The sequence below is a fragment of the Zootoca vivipara genome, chromosome Z1 (genome assembly GCF_965207765.1).
Source record: "Zootoca vivipara chromosome Z1, rZooViv2.hap1.1, whole genome shotgun sequence".
NCBI lineage: Eukaryota > Metazoa > Chordata > Lepidosauria > Squamata > Lacertidae > Zootoca > Zootoca vivipara.
Genome location: NC_142583.1, coordinates 55,511,946 through 55,530,664, shown reverse-complemented (window position 1 = coordinate 55,530,664; position 18,719 = coordinate 55,511,946). Strand labels below are relative to the sequence as shown.

The window sequence follows — 18,719 nt, the reverse complement described above, 5'->3', positions numbered from 1 at the left end:
ATACATCAGAATAAATTCACACTAAAATGCTGATGAATTCTCATTATGATTTTTTTAAAAATAATAAATCACAAACTGATGTGGAAATGTAGAGAAACAAATTTAAAATTGGGAAAATGAAAAACCGAAATGGACCAACTCGCTTGTCACATCCTTAGTGATGGGGGACATTTTTAGCGGTTATGCATATTTCCTGGGTGCTCCATTGCCGCGGCGTAAACAGATACCAATACTGATTTAGCAAGCCATCAAAAGGCAGTCAAAGATGGAGCCACCCAAACCATGTGAGGTAACAATGTTGCAGAAACTGATATTCAATGCAGCCCCTTTTTTATTTCAAACAAAATAAGTAACATCCTAGCTGTCGACCTACATATACAAAGCTGTTCTGGCAATGCTAACATTCTTCCACTTTATCCACCGTAAATGTTATGAAATCATCTCTCTGTTAAGAAAATTAAATCTCTCTGTGTGTGTTTGCCACTAAAGTATTAATAATTTGCTCCCTCCCTCCTGACAGCTTCTTGGAAACTGTGATATCTGCTACACAGACAAAATGCTTTCGGAAGCTCTTTAGAGTAAGGGAGGGGAAAAAATACAAAACTAAGCCAGGGGTGAGAACTGCTGAAGCTTGGGAACTAACAAAGTATGTGAAAAGAAAATGTCAAAAGGTAAAAAGCAATCACAAGTCACTGTGACCTAGCCATGTTTTAAGTCTGAATTTCGGGCTCAGCTCAAGGATCAAAGTCAAGAACACTGCTCTCTATTCAGGCTTCTTCTGACAATTTTTACAGATGGATAGAACTTCAGTGGGGTTATTTATGTTCCTCACCCTGAGAACCGCCACCATCACCCTGGCTGCAAGGACCACAATGGCACATGGACAAGGTTGCTCATATTCAGAATACTACATTAACCAAAAGTGGGCGAGGGGTAATGCTTGGCCATTTGTCATATATCTTTTCAATACATGAAAACAAAATTGGACTGTGGCACTGATAGGGAAGTTTTTTAATGTTTGATGTTCTATTGTGCTTTTAATTCTGTTGGGAGCCACCCAGAGTGGCTGGGGAAACCCAGCCAGATGGGCGGGGTATAAATATATTATTATTATTATTATTATTATTATTATTATTATTATTATTATTGTATTAGGGTGTGTGGGTATGTGCATGCATATGAACACGGAACTGAAATGTGTTCTGGGTTGTGATTTTTCTATGTTTTATGGTATCTGTACAGTGGACGCTCGGGTTGCGAACGTGATTCGTGCGGGAGGCACGTTTGCAAACCGCGCCACATCTGCGCACGAGCGGATCGCGATTCTGCGCTTCTGTGCATGTGCAAAGCATGATTCAGTTTTTGCGCATGCGCAAGCGCTGAAACCCGGAAGTAACCCATTCTGGGACTTCCAGGTTTGGCGCGGTGCGCAACCCAAAAATGCACAACCTGAAGTGGCCATAACCCGAGATATGACTGTACTTGTCTTTTATATAGTTTTTTTATTAAAGGGGGTGAGAAGGCATTTAAGCGGAAGAGGAGTTTGGATTTGATATCCCGCTTTATCACTACCCAAAGGAGTCTCAAAGCGGCAATCTCCTTTCTCCTCCTCCCCCACAACAGACACCCTGTGAGGTGGGTGGGGCTGAGAGACTTCAAAGAAGTGTGACTAGCCCAAGGTCACCCAGCAGCTGCATGTGGAGGAGCGGAGACGCGAACCCGGTTCCCCAGATTACAAGTCTACGGCTCTTAACCACTACACCACACTGGCTCTCCATTTAACTTCCTCTCCAAAGTGATTGTTAGATTTTAGTTGTCAATTCATGCCCAAATCCAGTTTGACGAAGAACATGGCTATTCACCGTGACCTTTTGCATTCCCATGAGCTTTTGTATCAGCTGTTAATAGGGAAAGAACACATTCAAAGGTTCCAATCTCACCTTTTCCGCTCAGTCCTAAGAAACTTATTTTTAGTCTTCACTTCAGCTCCTTCACAATAGCAAAGCTCATCATTAACAAGCTGTCTCAAACGCTCAGTTCTTGCAAAGGAATTTTACTTAGGCAGAAATAAGGAGAGTTATAAAGCATAGGTTTATTCCTAAGTTTCTCCCACAGATATAACACTAAACAATGTTGTTTCTCATTTGTTGACATTGTAAAAATTACTAGTTATCCTAGAAGAAAAACTTTGATCTGAACTGAGATGGTAACTGGTAATCTCAGTTCTGGTACTGAAAACAACCACCATTTCTAAACTACCATATTGCCCTTGGCTCTAGCTGGTGGACCTTCTTTGGGTTCTATGAAAAAAGAAAAATAGTTCATTCAATCATGAAGTCTGCTCACCCCTGATGTCACAAAGAGTGCTAACCAGTCCCACTAGGCCTCACATGAAGCTAAAAAAGCACCTTCAGTATTTCCTATGAACGTATGAAACAACTGCACACATGAAACTGCCTCACACTGAATCAGATCATTATCTAACTCAACTTTCCCCCATCCTGGTGCCCTCCGGATGTGGCTGGACTGCAGATCCCATCATCCCTGACCATTGACCAATGGTTATGGCAGATGGGTTCTGAAGTCCAAAATCATCTGAAGGGTACCAAGCTTGGGAAGGCTGATACAACTCAGTACTGTCTACTGTGACTGGCAACAGCTCTCCAGGGCCTCAGGCAGATTTCCTGCTACCTGGGATGCTTTTAAAAGATGCCAGGAACCTTGAACCTTCTAGGTGCGAAACAGGTGCTCTCAGGCATGAGCACCGTTATGGGTAGCCAACACTGTGTACTCCAGTTGTTGTTGGGCTGTAATTCCCATCAGCCACAGCTTAAGAGTGTATGTGTTCTTCCTTGGTGCACTTTGTAGGGAAATATTGGTAGTGGTGGGCAAGCTCTTTCGGGGAAACGTGTGTGGTGTACCTTTACTAAAACCTCTCACTGAAGAACCACGGATATGCCTGCCCCCCCCCGAATCTGGAGAAACCCAGAACAGAGGTCAACATCCCATCCCATTGTAAAGGCTCCCTCGGTGTTTTTTGTTAAATAGCAGTGGTGGTAATGTTCAAAGGCTCCTTTCTTAGGGCCGGGGTTGCACTGGAAATTCTCTGCTCTAATGTTCGGGGGTGGGGGGATCAGAACCACCTACCTGTTTGGCTAAGGCCTGTGTTCATAGGATCATAGAATTGTACAGTTCGAAGGTACCCCAAGGCTCATCTAGTCCAACCCCCTGCAATGCAGGCTTTTGCCCAACCCTCGAGCCTGATGCTCTACTAACTGACCCATTCGAACTCCTTTAATATTGCTCTTAATCAGAACACAAAAAACTCTAGTTTTTGGTTGTCTTCAGATTATTTCCAGCGGGAATTAGTTCAGTCAGTGTTAGGAATTTGTGGGCAACAGAGAGCTCTTCACAGGTGGCCCCACCAATTCCAGCCTCTGCATAAGGCACGCAAAAAGGATCGCTTTGCATAGGACAACGTGCATTCACCATTGTTCCACACACAAAAAGGAAACGCACACACCCCAAGCCAAGCCCTTATCTTCTGAAGAGTTCTAGTTTATATACTATAAAACCCATGGCTGGGTCTCACAGTGGGGCCCAGCAGCGTCCAAGCCAAGGGCAGGTGCGGCGGCAAGCAGCAGCAGCAGCAGCAGGGTAGAGACCCTCCCTGCTCGCGGGTCGCAGGCCACGCGGGGCTCCTCCCAGGTGGCGCTCTGCACCCGCCTCCGCACTCCTCCCGCTGTGCTGCCGGCCTTTGTGTAAAGGAGGGCCTTGCCCGGACGTACGGAAAGGCACTGACTCATAATCCAGCCGGCATACACGGTAGCAAAGAGAACAGGATCTCGCCCGGCAGAAAACCCCATTTCACTCCCCTCCGGGCAAAGGGAGGAAGCAGCAGCAGGAGCGGGGCGGACTGCTGGCCTCGAGCCGGCGTGCGCGCGCGCGCCCTGGGCGCACGCACCCCGGAACCGTCCCCTGTGCCTCCGCCTCCTTTCGCTGCTTGCGAGTCAGGGCGCGGGCGCGGGCAAGCCTCCCTCTACCTCCTCCAGCCCGGCGGCGCGCGCACGCACTGGCGTGCACACACACACGCATACACACACGCACACCCAGGCACGGCAGGAAAGGCAGCGAGCGCCCCGGCTGCCCCTGCCTCCCTGCTAGTCACCCGCCCCTCTGCTCTCCTCTGGCCGCCGCCTGTCCGTGCGCCTCTTGGCCGCAGAGCAGCTGCACCGGCCTTGGGCCCCGCCTGTCCCTCCCTGGCCGCTGGGGAGGCGGCGAGAGCGAAGCAGCCCCGCAGCAGCCGGGTGGGGAGAAAGACTCTCTCTTCTCCCACCAGCGCCTCCTCCTCCTCCTCCTCGCCCCATTTCTCCGGGCGGAAACATGGGTAAGTCACCTCAAACCTCCCCGGCGGGTCACGCAGCGCGGGTCCCCCTCCCAGGGCTCGCCAAAGGAAGCATCTGTTTTTTGGGGGGAGGGAGGTCCAGGCGGAGTCCGAGGAGGTCGGAGAGTTAAAGGGGCTTGTTGGCGAGAGGAGGGTCCCTCAGTCTTTTAGGGGTGGCCGGGGAAATGGGGCCGGGAGGTTGAAGGAAGTGGGGCGTTCTCCCAACGCCACCTCCTCCCAGGCTCTCCTGAGCCGAGCGCACGTTGTGTGGCTTCTTAAGGTGCATCCTTTCCCCGTTGTTGTCCTCCCCCCCCCACCATTATGGGCCACCACCCCGTCTCTCCAGTTTGCTTCCCTCTTTCTCGCTCAGCGTCCTACAAGCGGGAGAAGGAAGCGGACTTCATGCAACTTCCTCATCCGCACACAACCCGGGGATGAAGCTTGGGGCTGGGTGCAAAGTGCTTCTCTTCTCTCTCCCCCCCCCCCACCTGCCTTTTCTAATTGATGCTTTCCACCTTCAGCCTCCCAGGGATGTTGCTGTCTTAGGGTACAGCAGGGGTAGCGGATGTATAGGAAGCACATGACGACACAGACTCGGTTCTGATCGAAGTCGTGACTGCCCGGATTGTTAAAATAAAAGTAGATGCTGGCTTGATTTAGGGTGGGTTGAAATGGATGTTGCCTTCAGTGCATTTCTCAGTCACACGAAATCTGTGCGCCTCACAATAAGGACCCCATTCTTAACTTAAAATGCACCAGTGGCCTTTCTTAATATTAAGTTGATGCAGCTCTTGTGATGTTACCAGTAAATCAAGCAGATTAATTAAGCTGAATATCAGTCTAATAAACTTAACCTCAAATAATTTGGCTTGGTGCATTCATAGGCTGGCTTAGTTTCCTCAGTATCAGGTAAATTATCTACGGTGTGTGTTTTGTCACTGTGATAAAGCCAGACTTTGCAGTATCCTTTTAAATATATTCATAATATATGTTACTTGATGCTCTCTTCAGTCTCTTGTAAATTATGGCTTTCTTGTGATGTAAGGCAAGCTATGGACTTAAGGCTGCAATCTTGCATGAACCTACTTCTGAGGAGGCACGCGCAGGATTGCACTGTCATTTGAGAAAGTAGGATTAGCATAGAAATCTTCAGAAAAACCTGTGTTGGTCTTGAAAGTAGTGGGTGTTAACTTGCTAACTCAGCTTTTCCAAGGCCTGGCTCTCCAAACTGCTGATTGCATTGAAGATTTCCTTGGATGGTTTTGCCGGCTGAGACATTTGTCTAAAAACATGATATGAGGTCATATGATGCAGCCACCTTGCTGAAACTACGGTAAGCAGGACTAGGTCTGGCCCATGCATGGATGGGAGTCTACCTGGGAATTCTGTGTATATTCCCTTGAGTCCGATGAGGAAAGAAAAGCAGGATATAAATATACCAAATGAACCTACTGCTGCCTATGACCCTACCTTGTTTTCAGACTAAAAGAAAACCATTATTGTAGGGTATTATATATCCATTGTTAACTTCAATATATAGAAGGGAAACAGGAATTAACTAGCTAGTTACAATGGAGAAATACTAGTGTCATTGATCTATGGCAGAGATAGTGTTCAAACAGGCCAAGATTTAATAAATTTAATATTTGTGTTGGTCATTGCTGGCACATAGACTGTTTCAAAGGTAGAAAGCATGTAGGAAAGGCCTACTTCATCTATTTTTAAAATAGAATATTTCTTGCCACGTAATGTCTAGAGATGGTTAGTACTTACAACAAGCTACCATGCAACTGGCTGTTTGCAAGCCTGTATTAACCATGGCAGGGACGCGGGTGGCGCTGTGGGTTAAACCACGGAGTCAGAAGGTCGGCGGTTCAAATTCCTGCAACAGGCTGAGCTCCCATTGCTCGGTCCCTGCTCCTGCCAACCTAGCAGTTCGAAAGCACATCAAAGTGCAAGCAGATAAATAGGTACCGCTACAGCGGGAAGGTAAATGGCGTTTCCGTGTGCTGCTCTGGTTCACCAGAAGCGGCTTTGTCATGCTGGCCACATGACCTGGAAGCTGTACGCCGGCTCCCTCGGCCAATAACTTGAGATGAGCGCCGCAACCCCAGAGTCAGTCATGACTGGACCTAATGTTCAGGGGTCCCTTTACCTTTACCTTTATAAACCATGGCTCAGGGGGAATTCTTGGAATATCTTCCAGTGCTTGAGCCTACAGAGGTGGTCTTGGTGTGATCAGGTATGGGATACTTGAGTAGTCATGCCAGCAAAGAGGATTGGGAAGGAATCCAAGGCAGGCAGCAAGCAGCAGAATTTAAGCAAAGTAAAAAGTATAGAGTATACCGGAACCAGGCAGATATAAGAGGGTAGAATTTGGTATAAAACGCAGTAGGGCAGTACACCAGTACCCTCTCCCCTTTTGGGGACTGCTTGAGGGAACAGTGAAGTCATGGAAACTAAACTGGTTTCAATGGGTGCAATAGCTGGAGTCCAGGATGTTCTTGAATTTAACCCAAGACAGAACCTGGGAAGGAACCTTGGCTTTTTTTTCATTTTTTCCTTTAAGACAGAAGCATTTTCAGAATAGGACAACACATCGCAGCAGATTCTAGCTTCTGAAAACCCTGTGATTACTTATCCTTATTATAATTTTATATAAATAAATAACAATAATTGTTGTATGGTGATTATATATATTACCCTTCAGATTCCAATAAAACCCAAAGGGAGGTTTACATCAACAGCTGAGAAAGTTAGCCGCATGAGTACGTTAAGAATAATTTAAAATCCTGGGTAAATAAAATATCTTCACTTGGTTCTACAAAATGAATGTGTCTGCTGCTGCAAGCAAGTTCTGATTTTTTTACTGCCTGCTGGCCAAAATGGAAACGGGGCATTCTTGGGGTACTCTAGAATTACATGTTTTGTGCATTGATTCCACCTGATGTACCCTATACGGGAAGTGAAATGCCAGCCACTTGCCATGCTGGGGTCTTGACAACTAGAGGTATGCATGCTAATGATTTGTGTCTGGCATGGCTAGCAGCAAGTGGTGAAAACTGTTCCAGAGGGTCTTGGAACCTATGCGGTGACATTGCCAGAGTGGCTGTACTTGGGATGCTTTGAACTGGGTATGGATTAAGGCACCAGACTGGCTTCTTGCTGCAAGATACCGTAGTAGTGAACTGCAAAAAAAAAAAAGCTATTCTGGTATCTGAGATCCACTCTCGAGAATTTCGACAGGAGCACAATGGATCCATCTACTGTTCCCTGCCCAAATTTTACAGAGTGGAACCATTTTGCTTCTGCTCACCCTTACGTAGGATTTGAGAGTGAGCCTGGATGCTGCCATAACATCATTGGTAACAAGTACAGTGTTCCCAAGGCTTTCTTTCCATGTGGGCACACGACTAAGGTTCTTTTGGCTGGCTGTTGGATCTTTTACTGCCCATACTTTCACGTATACTGTACATCATTCTTGTTGAGTAAGACCTTCCTGTACACTGTATCTCTACATGAATGCGTATACTTAACAATGCCTCCTGTTTAAGTGCTTCGGTAACTTGTATCTGTCAGAATTGTGGGGTCTCCGTCTTTCTTTTCTTTCCCCTCCTCATTACCTTTCCCCACTTTGAATTGCAGTCTTAAGTATGCTTATTTGGAATTTGGGGCCTTTGATTACAATGGGGCATGCTTACACCTAGGTGTGTTTAGGATGGCAGGCCTGGCTTGCAGCATTGCATCCTGTTACCTGCTCCTCTTCCCTTCTACCTTCCTTTTTGCAGCACTGGGTTGTAAGGGGTTTTTTTTGGGGGGGGGCTGTAAAGTTGCTGCACACAAAATCATGGTAACAGTTCTGTTATTATGAGAGTTGTTCTAGAGACATTGCATGTAGCACAGAAGTAGTGGCAGAATAAAATTTACCTTATCATAGGAACACAGGGAACACAGGGAGCTGCCTTTTATTGAGTCATGCCTATCTTTCTCTACATCAGGGTGGTCCAGCTTTTCATACCAAGTGGGCCACAAGAGTACTTTGACACAGAACCCGTGGGTCACACACTGCCTTGCCTCATGGAGGGGGGAGGAGGAGTGAGGCCAAAATTTCACACACACACACACACACCTGGCCCTCCTGCTTCCTTCCCAAAGCTGGCTAAGTGAGGTGCTGGCTTTGGGAAGGAGATGTGAGGCTCTGGCAGGGTCCTAGAGCCCCCCTACCTCCTTTCCAAAGCTGGGAAAGCATTAAGTAGGCTTTGGGAAGGAGACTGGATGACTCTAGGACCCTGTCAGAGTCCTAGAGTGCCTCCTTCCCAAATCCCAGATCCTCACTTACCTGGCTTTGGGAAGGCCAGATGGCAGACAGCAGGGGCTGTCAAATGTTGCCTCTCCTGCCACGCATTGGCCTGTAAGTTGAATGGCAGTGGCTCTCCTGAATTTCAGATGGGCACCCTAGCCCTACCTAGAGAAGCCAGGATTGAACTCGGGGCCTTCTGCATTGGAAGCATCTGCTCTGGCACTGAGAAGTAGTTGGGAGAAGAACTTCATACAGCTATGAAGAGGAGGGGTTGTGCGCTCTTGGAAGATGACTGTAATCACAAAGAGCCGTATAATCAAGGGAGCAGTGTTGCCACAGAACGGAGAGTCCACGTAAAGGTTGAATGTATAAATGACTGCTGAGAAGCAGTTTCCCCCCGCATCCTGGTTTTTGCATATACTGCCAGGTCAAAAATCATGAGACCGATATCACAATATGGACTTCAAGCTGGTTTTGAACGGTATATTGCCCAGCCCTATTCCCAGCACACACAAACTTTTGGTTTAATTAGCAAAGCCAATGTAACCCCGTCAGTCCCATTATATTTCACTCTGGTTCCACAGCCATTGCATCACTTCCAGAAGGCTTATTTTCTGAAGTGTTGCTATTATGCATTTCGTTTGGAGGGGAGGGGAGGAGGGAAGGGTTGAGTGAGAGGAGGGGTAAAGAGGACAGAAAAGGCCGCTGCTTAGTTGGCTGTAGGTGGTTCTGCAAGCATCCCTGCTGTTATTGAGGAAGTCCCCATAATCAAAGCTTGAGTGCCTGTACAGTTGCCCTCATTTTCTGCCAGCAGGGCACTCACCAAACTTTGGAGAACCATCTCTCTTTGAAGACAAACCTTTCATAAGATTATTTTAAAAAAAAAAAAACCTAGCAAATTGTAATGACTTTTCTGTGCTCAATAATTGTAGTATGAAGCTTTTGAGGTCTATGTGCCAGCTTTCATGTTAATCTTCCTCTCTGCTCTTTACAAGGTTTATTTTCTGCACTTTATAACAGTTGGAAAGCCTGAGAAATAATGTATTGAGGATGTTTTTCCCCTCCAGTACTAGATGTTCTTTGTGAGCTCCTACCCACTTGGTAAATCATGTCGAAGAATCAAACATTTGCTTCTCTGAGCATTAAATTGCTACGTCAGTTTCATGATTAAATGTTTTGAACCTTCTACCCCTAAGAGGGTTGTGTATGCAGTTGGGTTTCATATAGACCTTGTAAACATTAATAACCTAATCAAAAGATGTGTGCCATTAATACATGTACATAGCAGAGTGTGGGAGCTCTGCAATTGTAATAGGTTGGCTGTCACTTATCTAAAGCAATTTTTCTAGAAGGGACTTTCTGAGGAGCTGAGATTTTGTTTCTTTTGAAATTTTCGGCCTGAAAAATATTATCTATAGATATAGATTTATATATACTCAGAACTATATTCAATATGCCAATTTGTATGATTCATTGAATTCATTTGCAATTATTATATAATGTGACAAAGGCTGAATATCTTGCAGTTGGACTTAGGACAGATTTGCAAAAACAAAAATCACTCCGTTACCTTTGGTGAATAAGAATTCAGGTGCCACAACAGAAGTTTCCATTCAGGCCATTAGTAGTACCTACTCAAATACTTAATGGTTGCATGTGTAAATGGGCTAGTAGCTTTTATGGATGTGTTTTCAGGTCTGTCTCATATAGCATGGTATCCAGCATCAAATTAGCTGATGCAACAGGGCTTTTGCTGCACCCAACTGTGGGGTGGAGAGGAAGCAGGATGCTGTCCTGATGGATTAGATGTTGCAAAGTGTGTGCATCTGGTCTTTAACATTTGCTGCTGGTTTGCTGGACATTTTATTAATTTTTTATTAATGTTGGTGGAAATTTCATTACAAACTAGACTTCAGTAGGACCCCCCCCCCCCGATCATGTATTGTCTACCTGGCAGCAAGTCAGTATGTCAAGTCCAAAGTTCAAAACCAGTGTCAGTCCTCACAAGCAAAGTCAAAGGTCAGGAAACACAGTCCAGGGTCAACCCAAGTAGGCCAAGTCTGAAGTCCAGCAGTCAGCATCCGGTCCAGAGACAAACCTGAGCCACAGTCCCAAAGAGGTCCAGGAGCATCCATGCCAAGGTCCACCAACATGGCCACTTCAGTAGACACAGCACCTCAGCTCTGCTTCCCTTTTCTACTTTGCTTGCTGATTGCAGCAACTGGGCTTGATGAGGCATGTGAGCCTCACCTGTCCTGAGCCTACTCCAGCTGAGGAATCACACCCCTCCTCCCAGAGCTAGCGAGCCCCACCTGGCTAGCTAGGGAGCTGGGCTGTGGGCCCTTGCCTGCCTCAGCCTCCTAGAGCGCCCCTGCCACTGCTCCCTACACCTCAGTGCCCACCGTGTTCATGGAGACATGGGCCCCTCTGGTGATGGGACCTGCTGCTCTGGTTCCTGTGCATTGACCTCCACCCCCTCGCCATCTCCCATCACTCTGTGAGTACTTTCTTCCTCATCCCCTGCTTGCCCCGAATTGTCCCAGTCCCAGCTACTCCCATCGCTGGGATCCTTTCCCTGTTGTACTGCCAGTTCATGACATGCATAAGCATTGGCCTATACGGTGGTAACAATGATAAATTATATTGTTTATGTAACACCTGGTGGGGGGAAGTGCGGGTAGGGAAAAGCATCTTTCAGGAATAAGAGCGTGCCATATACTGAGATTTCTGTTCTTGGGTTGCTTCGCTTTATATGGATTTAGGATTGTTGAGTTTTCAAATCTGTTAATAGCTTGGAGTTCTTTTTTTGATGTGTTAAATACTTCTACTCTAAAAAATGCGTTAAGTAAAAAATATGACCTTGTCCATTGAGAAAACATATCGGTGTCTCCATGGAGTGCCCAATGTCCCAGCCCAAAGGTCAGACTTGTGAGGCATCAAAAATTCTATGCAACAAAGGCATTTGGGGCTACAGAGTTTATTGTTACTTTTCTGTTTTGATATGATTGAAGATGCAGTAGAAGTGCATCTTTTGTTGTATTGCTATGTTCTTGGTTTTGGAGGCTTTGGGGCTGAAAATAGGATTATAAATAGTATAATCTGAAGGCAGCCCTGTTTAGGGAGGATTTTCAATGTTTAATAGATTATTGTATTTTATTTTTCTGTCGGAAGCCGCCCAGAGTGGGCGGGGTATAAATAAATTATTATCATTATTATTATAGTTTAGAAAAACAGTGAGTAAGGGGCGTATAAATAACAGCTAATAAGGGTGCAGAATGATGCATGGTGTAGAGAATATGGAAAGGGATAAATTTTAGAACCTTGATCATAATACAGTACTAGAACTCGGCGCTATGTTGAAAGAATCAGGGTAGACAACTTCTTTGCATGGTGTGCAAACGAAGAAGTTTGCTCTATCAGGAAATAGTGAGGGCCATCAGAGTGGCTTTAAAAGTGGCCAGTTTATGGAGGATAAGGCTACCGAGAGCTAGTGGACATGCTGGCTATGTTCTGCTTCCACTGTTGGAGGCAGGGTGCATAGGGAATGGGGGTTGTGCTGTTGTTCTCCAGCCCTTCTTGAGGGCTTCACACAAACATCTGGTTGGCCACTGTGAGAACTGGATGCTGGACTAGATTGCTAGCTGGCATGATATCCAGCAGGGTTCTCTTATGTTTTTAGTAACATGGTGGTGCAGACGATAATGAGAAATGTTTCTGTTATCCCGTGATTGCTTTTTTGGGGGGTGGGGGTGGAGGTTGCAGCAAAAAAAGGCAATTGGCTTAAGGGCACCTAGTGAGTTCATGGTTTAAATGGGCTTCATAGCTCATGTTTAGGGGCAAGTCAACAAGGAATTTCTCCTTTGCAAGCCCCATTTGAAATGATTTGTCAGTGATTTATGTACAAGTAGCAGCGGGGGAATCCTTAAAAATATTGCATCTTCCTTTCTATGCAAGGTGCTTTTTATTTGTATACCATATTGATTTTGGTAGGATAAGCTTCGTGGCTTAGATGATCTTGTAGTTGAAAGTATAACTCTTCACCTAAATCTTTCATTATTATTCTTCCAGCATGTAGCATCAGACTCTCTAGCTAGAGTTCAGCAGTAAACAGACATCAAGCAGTGATGTGGGTTTAATGAAAAAGGTTCCAGAAATTTTCTGATGCTCTGGAAAGCGATCTAATCTAGTCTATTTATTTTACTTATGCTTAGTAGAGAAAGCTAGACACTTCAAAACTGCCATACTTGTCTAATACTGTATTTGCAAGTAATAATTTGTGATTTCTTTCCAAGGAAAAATAAAGCACTTTTTTTTTTCCTGCCCGCATGGAATTTTTTCTGACCGCATTGCTGACATCAACTTTCTTGCACAAATGTTTTAAACAATTTCCAAGTTATTGGCTTGCTCTTTCCACCTACTGTAATGCACAATTATTAGTCCTGACATAGATAGAGCACTGCAACCTCTAACTCACTTACTTTACTTATATTTCTACATTGCATTCTTTAACAGTCATTTAGCACTCTTAAGGCTTATTTCACTATAATTTTGTCAAACTTTCTCTGTATTCAAATAGACGTAAAACCTTAATACCTAATAAAACACAGTAACACCAATAGTATAATGCAGGAATATTAAGAACTTATTCATGAAAGTGCAGATGTAGTAGAGACTTGTTTTTAGGTGTTTGAAATGCATGGGTTTTAAAAGGAATAGAATGACTCTGCATAAACTGTGGCTGAGTTGAACTGTAGCTCTTCGTTAACATTCTTACATAATTATTCTATACTTTTAATAATAATAAAGATTTTTTAAAAATAACTTTCTGGAAGGAAAAACATACACAAAAGCTTTAACTGCCCACCTAAATGCAAGCAGAGAAGAAACCTGGCAGATTTTCCCAGTAGAAAAGCATTGGGTCAGGATTTCTGAAATTGGGTCTCTAGTTGTTTTTGGACTACAACTCCCATTATCCCTAGCTAGCAGGACCAGTGGTCAGGAATGATGGGAATTGTAGTCCAAAAACAGCTGGAGACCAAAGTTTGGGAAACTAGGTGCTACCATAAGGAACGCCTTGCCTTCAGTTCCCACTTTTAATACTTCAGACAAAGGTGGTATAAATGTAAACATGTGCCTTGCACCTCTGCAAATGTATTTTGTCCATGACTTTAGGAGATTTAACTTAGATACAGTATGTACTTTAAGCATTTATTCGAATCAAAATATGACCCTGATTGTTTTTAAAAGTTGCTGTCCAGTTGACCTTGTTGCATGGCCAGCTAGTTCTATATGTAGCCGCATATTAGCATCTATACTGACTTCATTGTTTCACTGCTTTTTGCATGCTGTGATTCCTTAAATAATAATTTGTTCTGCTTTTCTCCTGAACTATGCTGTTTGCTTCCTTCACACCCTACTGTAGATTGTTTGCACCCAGGTTGCAAGATAAACGCAAGTGGTTGAACCAGGAATTTCCTTCCAGATAGACAGAAGTAATTGGTTGCTACTGCAGAGCTTGTCTTCCATTCTAAAATGGAAACGGTACAAGAGATGCTGAGGGCCATTTCCAATATTATTCAACACCTCCATTCTAAATGTGTTTCGTTGGAAGTGCATTACTTTCAGGCAGGTGCAATTTAGGATCACAGCCAAAGCTATTTGATAAACAGCACAGCATTAAAATAAAATCTCAAGGTGGCTTAGAATTAAAAAACAAACCACAGTCCAAGAAACACTGTGAATTCATTAACATCTCAAAAATAACACAGTAATAGCACACTGAAAAAAGAACCATAGCAAACAATGTTGAAAATTAGGATACCAAAATCAAACCATACCTGTTATGTACTGAGCTGAATCCTAGAACAATAGGATTCAGAATCAGCAGTCTGATTGGTCCGCAGGAGCTACCCAATCCAACTCCAGGTGGAAGTGAATACGCAACCTGATTGGCCTGCAGGAGCAGCCAATCAGGCGGCTGGCTGAAGTGAATCTGCAACCTGATTGGCCTGCAGGAAGAAGTCAATCCACAACCTGATTGGCCCACAGGTGTAGCCCTGAAGTAGCCAATCACGCAAGGCCCATTGTGTAAATGTATATAAGCAGATGGTTTTGGGAAAAGAGCGATTCTTCTTCTCTTCTTCTCCTTGATGACTATGAGCTGAATAAAGAGCATGAAATTCACTCTCGACTCCGAGTATATTTCAATACCCGTAAAAAGTTTCCAAACTTCTTCACAGATAAACATTTTTAATATATTTTAATATTTTAGGTAAGCTGCTTTGATATTTTTTTCCCTCAGGGTGGAATATAAATAACAGAAAATAAGTTAGGTGAATATTGTCTAGCTCTCAGCCTAGGATCCACTGAGAAGAAAGATCTGTGGAAAATCCTCTAACAACATGAGGAAAAAAATGTGCTGCACTGTCTGTTGTCTTTCTTTGTCACAGGGATAATTAGAAGGAACTAGAACAGGCACCCCCAAACTGCGGCCCTCCAGATGTTTTGGCCTACAACTCCCATGATCCCTAGCTAACAGGACCAGTGGTCAGGGATGGTGGGAATTGTAGTCCAAAACATCTGGAGGGCCGAAGTTTGGGGGTGCCTGAACTTAGAAGAAGGGTCATGGAAGGGAGTTTTGTCTGAGAATCTAGCAAGATGCTTGACATGATGGTTGCCACACTCCATTGACAACATAGGGTTGCTCTTATAGGAAAGTGTCCATTTTAGCTGGAGACTTGGTGGCTGACGTGATGGTGTCACCTTCCTCCAAACATCTCCCCTTCCCTTCTCATTTCATGGACCTCATGACAGTCCATCATAAACCCTAGGCTGGCTTCCTGTCCACTTTCGGATCTTGCGCCGATTCCATTCAGGGTTTCCTTTCTCTTAATCAAAAATGGTGATTGCACTCTCTAAAAAACATAAACCCACCACAATTTTTTGAATTTATTTATTTGTATACCACCCTAAGATCAGGATGGTTCACAACCTAAAATCACAATATTTTTTATAAAGGAAATACCAGGCATAATAAAGACAAAGACAACCCAATAAATTCGCCCTTTCCGTAGCACATTTAAAAGGGCGTCAGATGTCAAATCAATGAAAGGCATGGTTAAGGAGGAACGTTTTCGCCTGGTGCCTAAAGGTGTATAATGTAGATGCCAGCTCAACCTCTCTGGGGAGAGCATTCCACAAACGGGGAGATTTGATTGTTTGAAACCCAGCTTACATTACCTGTCCTCACTCTACATTTATTCTTACGTATTTTTCTGTCTATAAGACACCCCCATGCATAAGATGCCCCCCAAATTTTGGACATTTTTTAAAAGGGGAAAAAACCTAGTCTTATACATGGAAAAATACGGTACTGTATATATTTTTTTGAAAGTAGAAACACTGGTACTCTCTGAATCACCTGAAAAGGCCTTGTGGTAGCTTTTAGATCTGCAGTGTATTGGTTTTCTCTGAAGTAAATGGTTTAAATTGGGTTACCTTCACATGAGCAACGGTCTTTATTTAGATGTTATTAAATGTATGCTTTTCGGTACTGCCTAGTACATACTCTTGTACTTGTTTTGTAACACAGATTTTAGATTCTGCAAAATCCCTACAGTTCTACCCCAGCATTCTCTGTGGTGAATCCACAGCTAGAATAGACATGGCCTTAGTACAGGAATGCCCAGCATGGTGCCCTTCAGATGAAGTTGGGTTCCCAATTCCCATCACCCCCAGCCAGCAGGGGCATGGGAGAGGGATTATGGCAGTTGTAGTCCAACAACATCTGGAGGGCACCAATTAGTAGAAACATTTTTAATACCACATGAACTATATGATCATGTGATATTCCTGCTTAAATCCCTATGCTGGCTTCCTGTCTTGCCCAAGGTATTTTTTTTGTTATTTTCCTCCAAAACCCTCTATGGCCCTATTTCCCCCATGACTTCTTCTTCCTCCAGCCAAATGTCAGTCACCCAAATGTTTGCTATATCCTCTGATTTACAGTACTAATCTGAAGATTTATACTCCACCTTTCAATCACATGATTCTCAAGGCAATCTATGAGTAATTGTTCATAACACAACCCCCTCCCCAAACTCACACATCCTTTGCAGTGGCCCTTGGGCTGATAGATAGACCCAAATCACACTTCCTTTCAGTTCTTCAGTCCTAAGTGAGCTTGGAGTGGGGGCTAGATGTGGGGGGGGGGTTAGCAGGGAGGTGGGAAGCAGCTTCATCTTCTCAGTGCAATAGGTGTGGCCAATGGATGACTCTCTCTTATTGACCCTGATGCCTGGAGCTGCTTCTCACAATCCCCCCTCAATGCTCCCTCCTAATTTCATCAAATCCTTCCTCAAAATCCACCTTTTCTTTGAAGCTTTTGGCAGAAGTGCTTACCCTTCAAACTCTACTGTAACCAAGGCTGTGTATAACTGAAATTCTTGCAATTTTTTGTGTGTTTTTGCTTTGTGTACTACTTCCTCTCTCCTGTTGTCTTCATTTGTGTTGATTTCCTGTTTTTTAAAAGCTCCCTCTTGTAATTCATAAAGTGCCGTATCTGTGGATGATGCTATATGAATAAATAAAATAATGGAATAGGTTTGGTCTCCATTGGGGAAGAAGCAAGAGAGAGCAAATGGAATAAGAAAGCAAGTGAAACACATAGACCTATGGAGCAGTAGTTCAGTAGATTCATTTTTATAGCAGTTCCTTACTGTGTCCCTCAAAAAAAAAAACATTGGTAATGCCAAATGAAATGGTAAGTTGTTTTCATACATAAGAGCATGTGACAACATTCAAGAAAGGGAAAGCCATTTTTGTGTACCCATGTATAATACAATACCCAATAGTTCCTGGAAATTAACTTCTTAAATACGTTGAGAATGGTTGTTTGCAGGGGTTGGGTCCAATCTCCTCCCCCTTTCTCCTGTGACCACCATGTGAAGCCAGGTTGAAGCTGTGCCGCTACACAAATCCTCCCAGGTGGCTGTTTGTATCACTCCCCAAACTATTGTTGTTGTTGTTGTTTAGTCGTTTAATCGTGTCCAACTCTTCGTGACCCTATGGACCATAGCACGCCAGGCACTCCTGTCTTTCCCCAAACTATTAACACCTCCTAATTTCAGAAGTAAGGGACAGTGATTGTCCAATACAAGACTATATGGACTAACCCTAGTAATTAGTAGTAATGATATTAAACCAATAATAACAATAAGTATTTATATTTATACAATAATTTAAATGTCTACTTAGAAGTAAGTCTTATTGAGCTCAGTGAGGCTTATCTACAGGTAAGTGGATATAGAATCATAGCCCAATACTACTGTAGACGTTACTTGTAAGTAATGCCTTTGTATACATTAGAGATTTTTCTGGCATTGTGTTAATGCTTGTTTTAAAATAGAAAAACTCTTGCGTGAAGGATGAAGGTGGGACCATATGTCCTACAGGTGCTGTTATTTTTGTGTATTTTTCAATGTGACTCTTAAAAAACAACACCTTTGCAACTATAAAAACAGTATTAGCAATTTTATACCTGGTGGGGGGCATTGTAGGTTTCTTCCGGTTAGGATGCACACTTCAGAAAAGGAAATAGACAGTAATAGACTTCTCTCTACATCATGCCCACCATTCTACCTGTAGGTTGAGGTTGCAAGACTTTACCTGGGATCTTCTGCCTGCGAAGCTAGGAGTCTGCCCCTGAGCTGCTACCCTTCCCAAAGTATATATTTGAGTAGAATATATGCATAAGAGTCTTTTCTTGTACAGGGGCTGGAAGGCAGTCATGGTGTGCTAGCAGCCTGGCAAAAGGAAGAAAAAGACTCTTAGAAATGGGCGGCAGGAGTGGCAGATGCTTGTTGTGAAACCCACCCAGTTGGAGAAGCACGATTGCTGCTTCTTTAAGAGAAGATGCCTTACAGAAATGCCTACACAGGTAGCATTCCATTAGTATTTGCCCATGCCATTCTAGTCTTTTGGTGGCAACTTACCCTCTTTTAAAAGTCCTCAAACCACCATTTTCTGTGCACATAG

At 44.0% G+C, this 18,719-nt stretch overlaps 1 protein-coding gene across 13 annotated transcripts in view; it reads left to right on the top strand.

The window, feature by feature from the left end:
* Positions 1-3,759: 3,759 nt before the first annotated feature.
* The window catches only part of RAP1GDS1 (Rap1 GTPase-GDP dissociation stimulator 1), a 111,751-nt gene continuing 96,791 nt past the window's right edge, over positions 3,760-18,719 (top strand). For 3 of the 13 annotated variants that reach the window (XM_088661140.1, XM_035112298.3, XM_088661136.1), the window contains exon 1: positions 3,997-4,387. In XM_088661140.1, coding sequence (XP_088517266.1) covers positions 4,384-4,387 — 4 coding nt within the window. In that variant the 5' untranslated portion in view covers positions 3,997-4,383. Of the gene's footprint in view, positions 4,388-18,719 lie in introns of all 13 variants that reach the window. The other 10 variants (XM_088661141.1, XM_088661137.1, XM_035112296.3 and 7 more) reach the window with 9 other exon arrangements.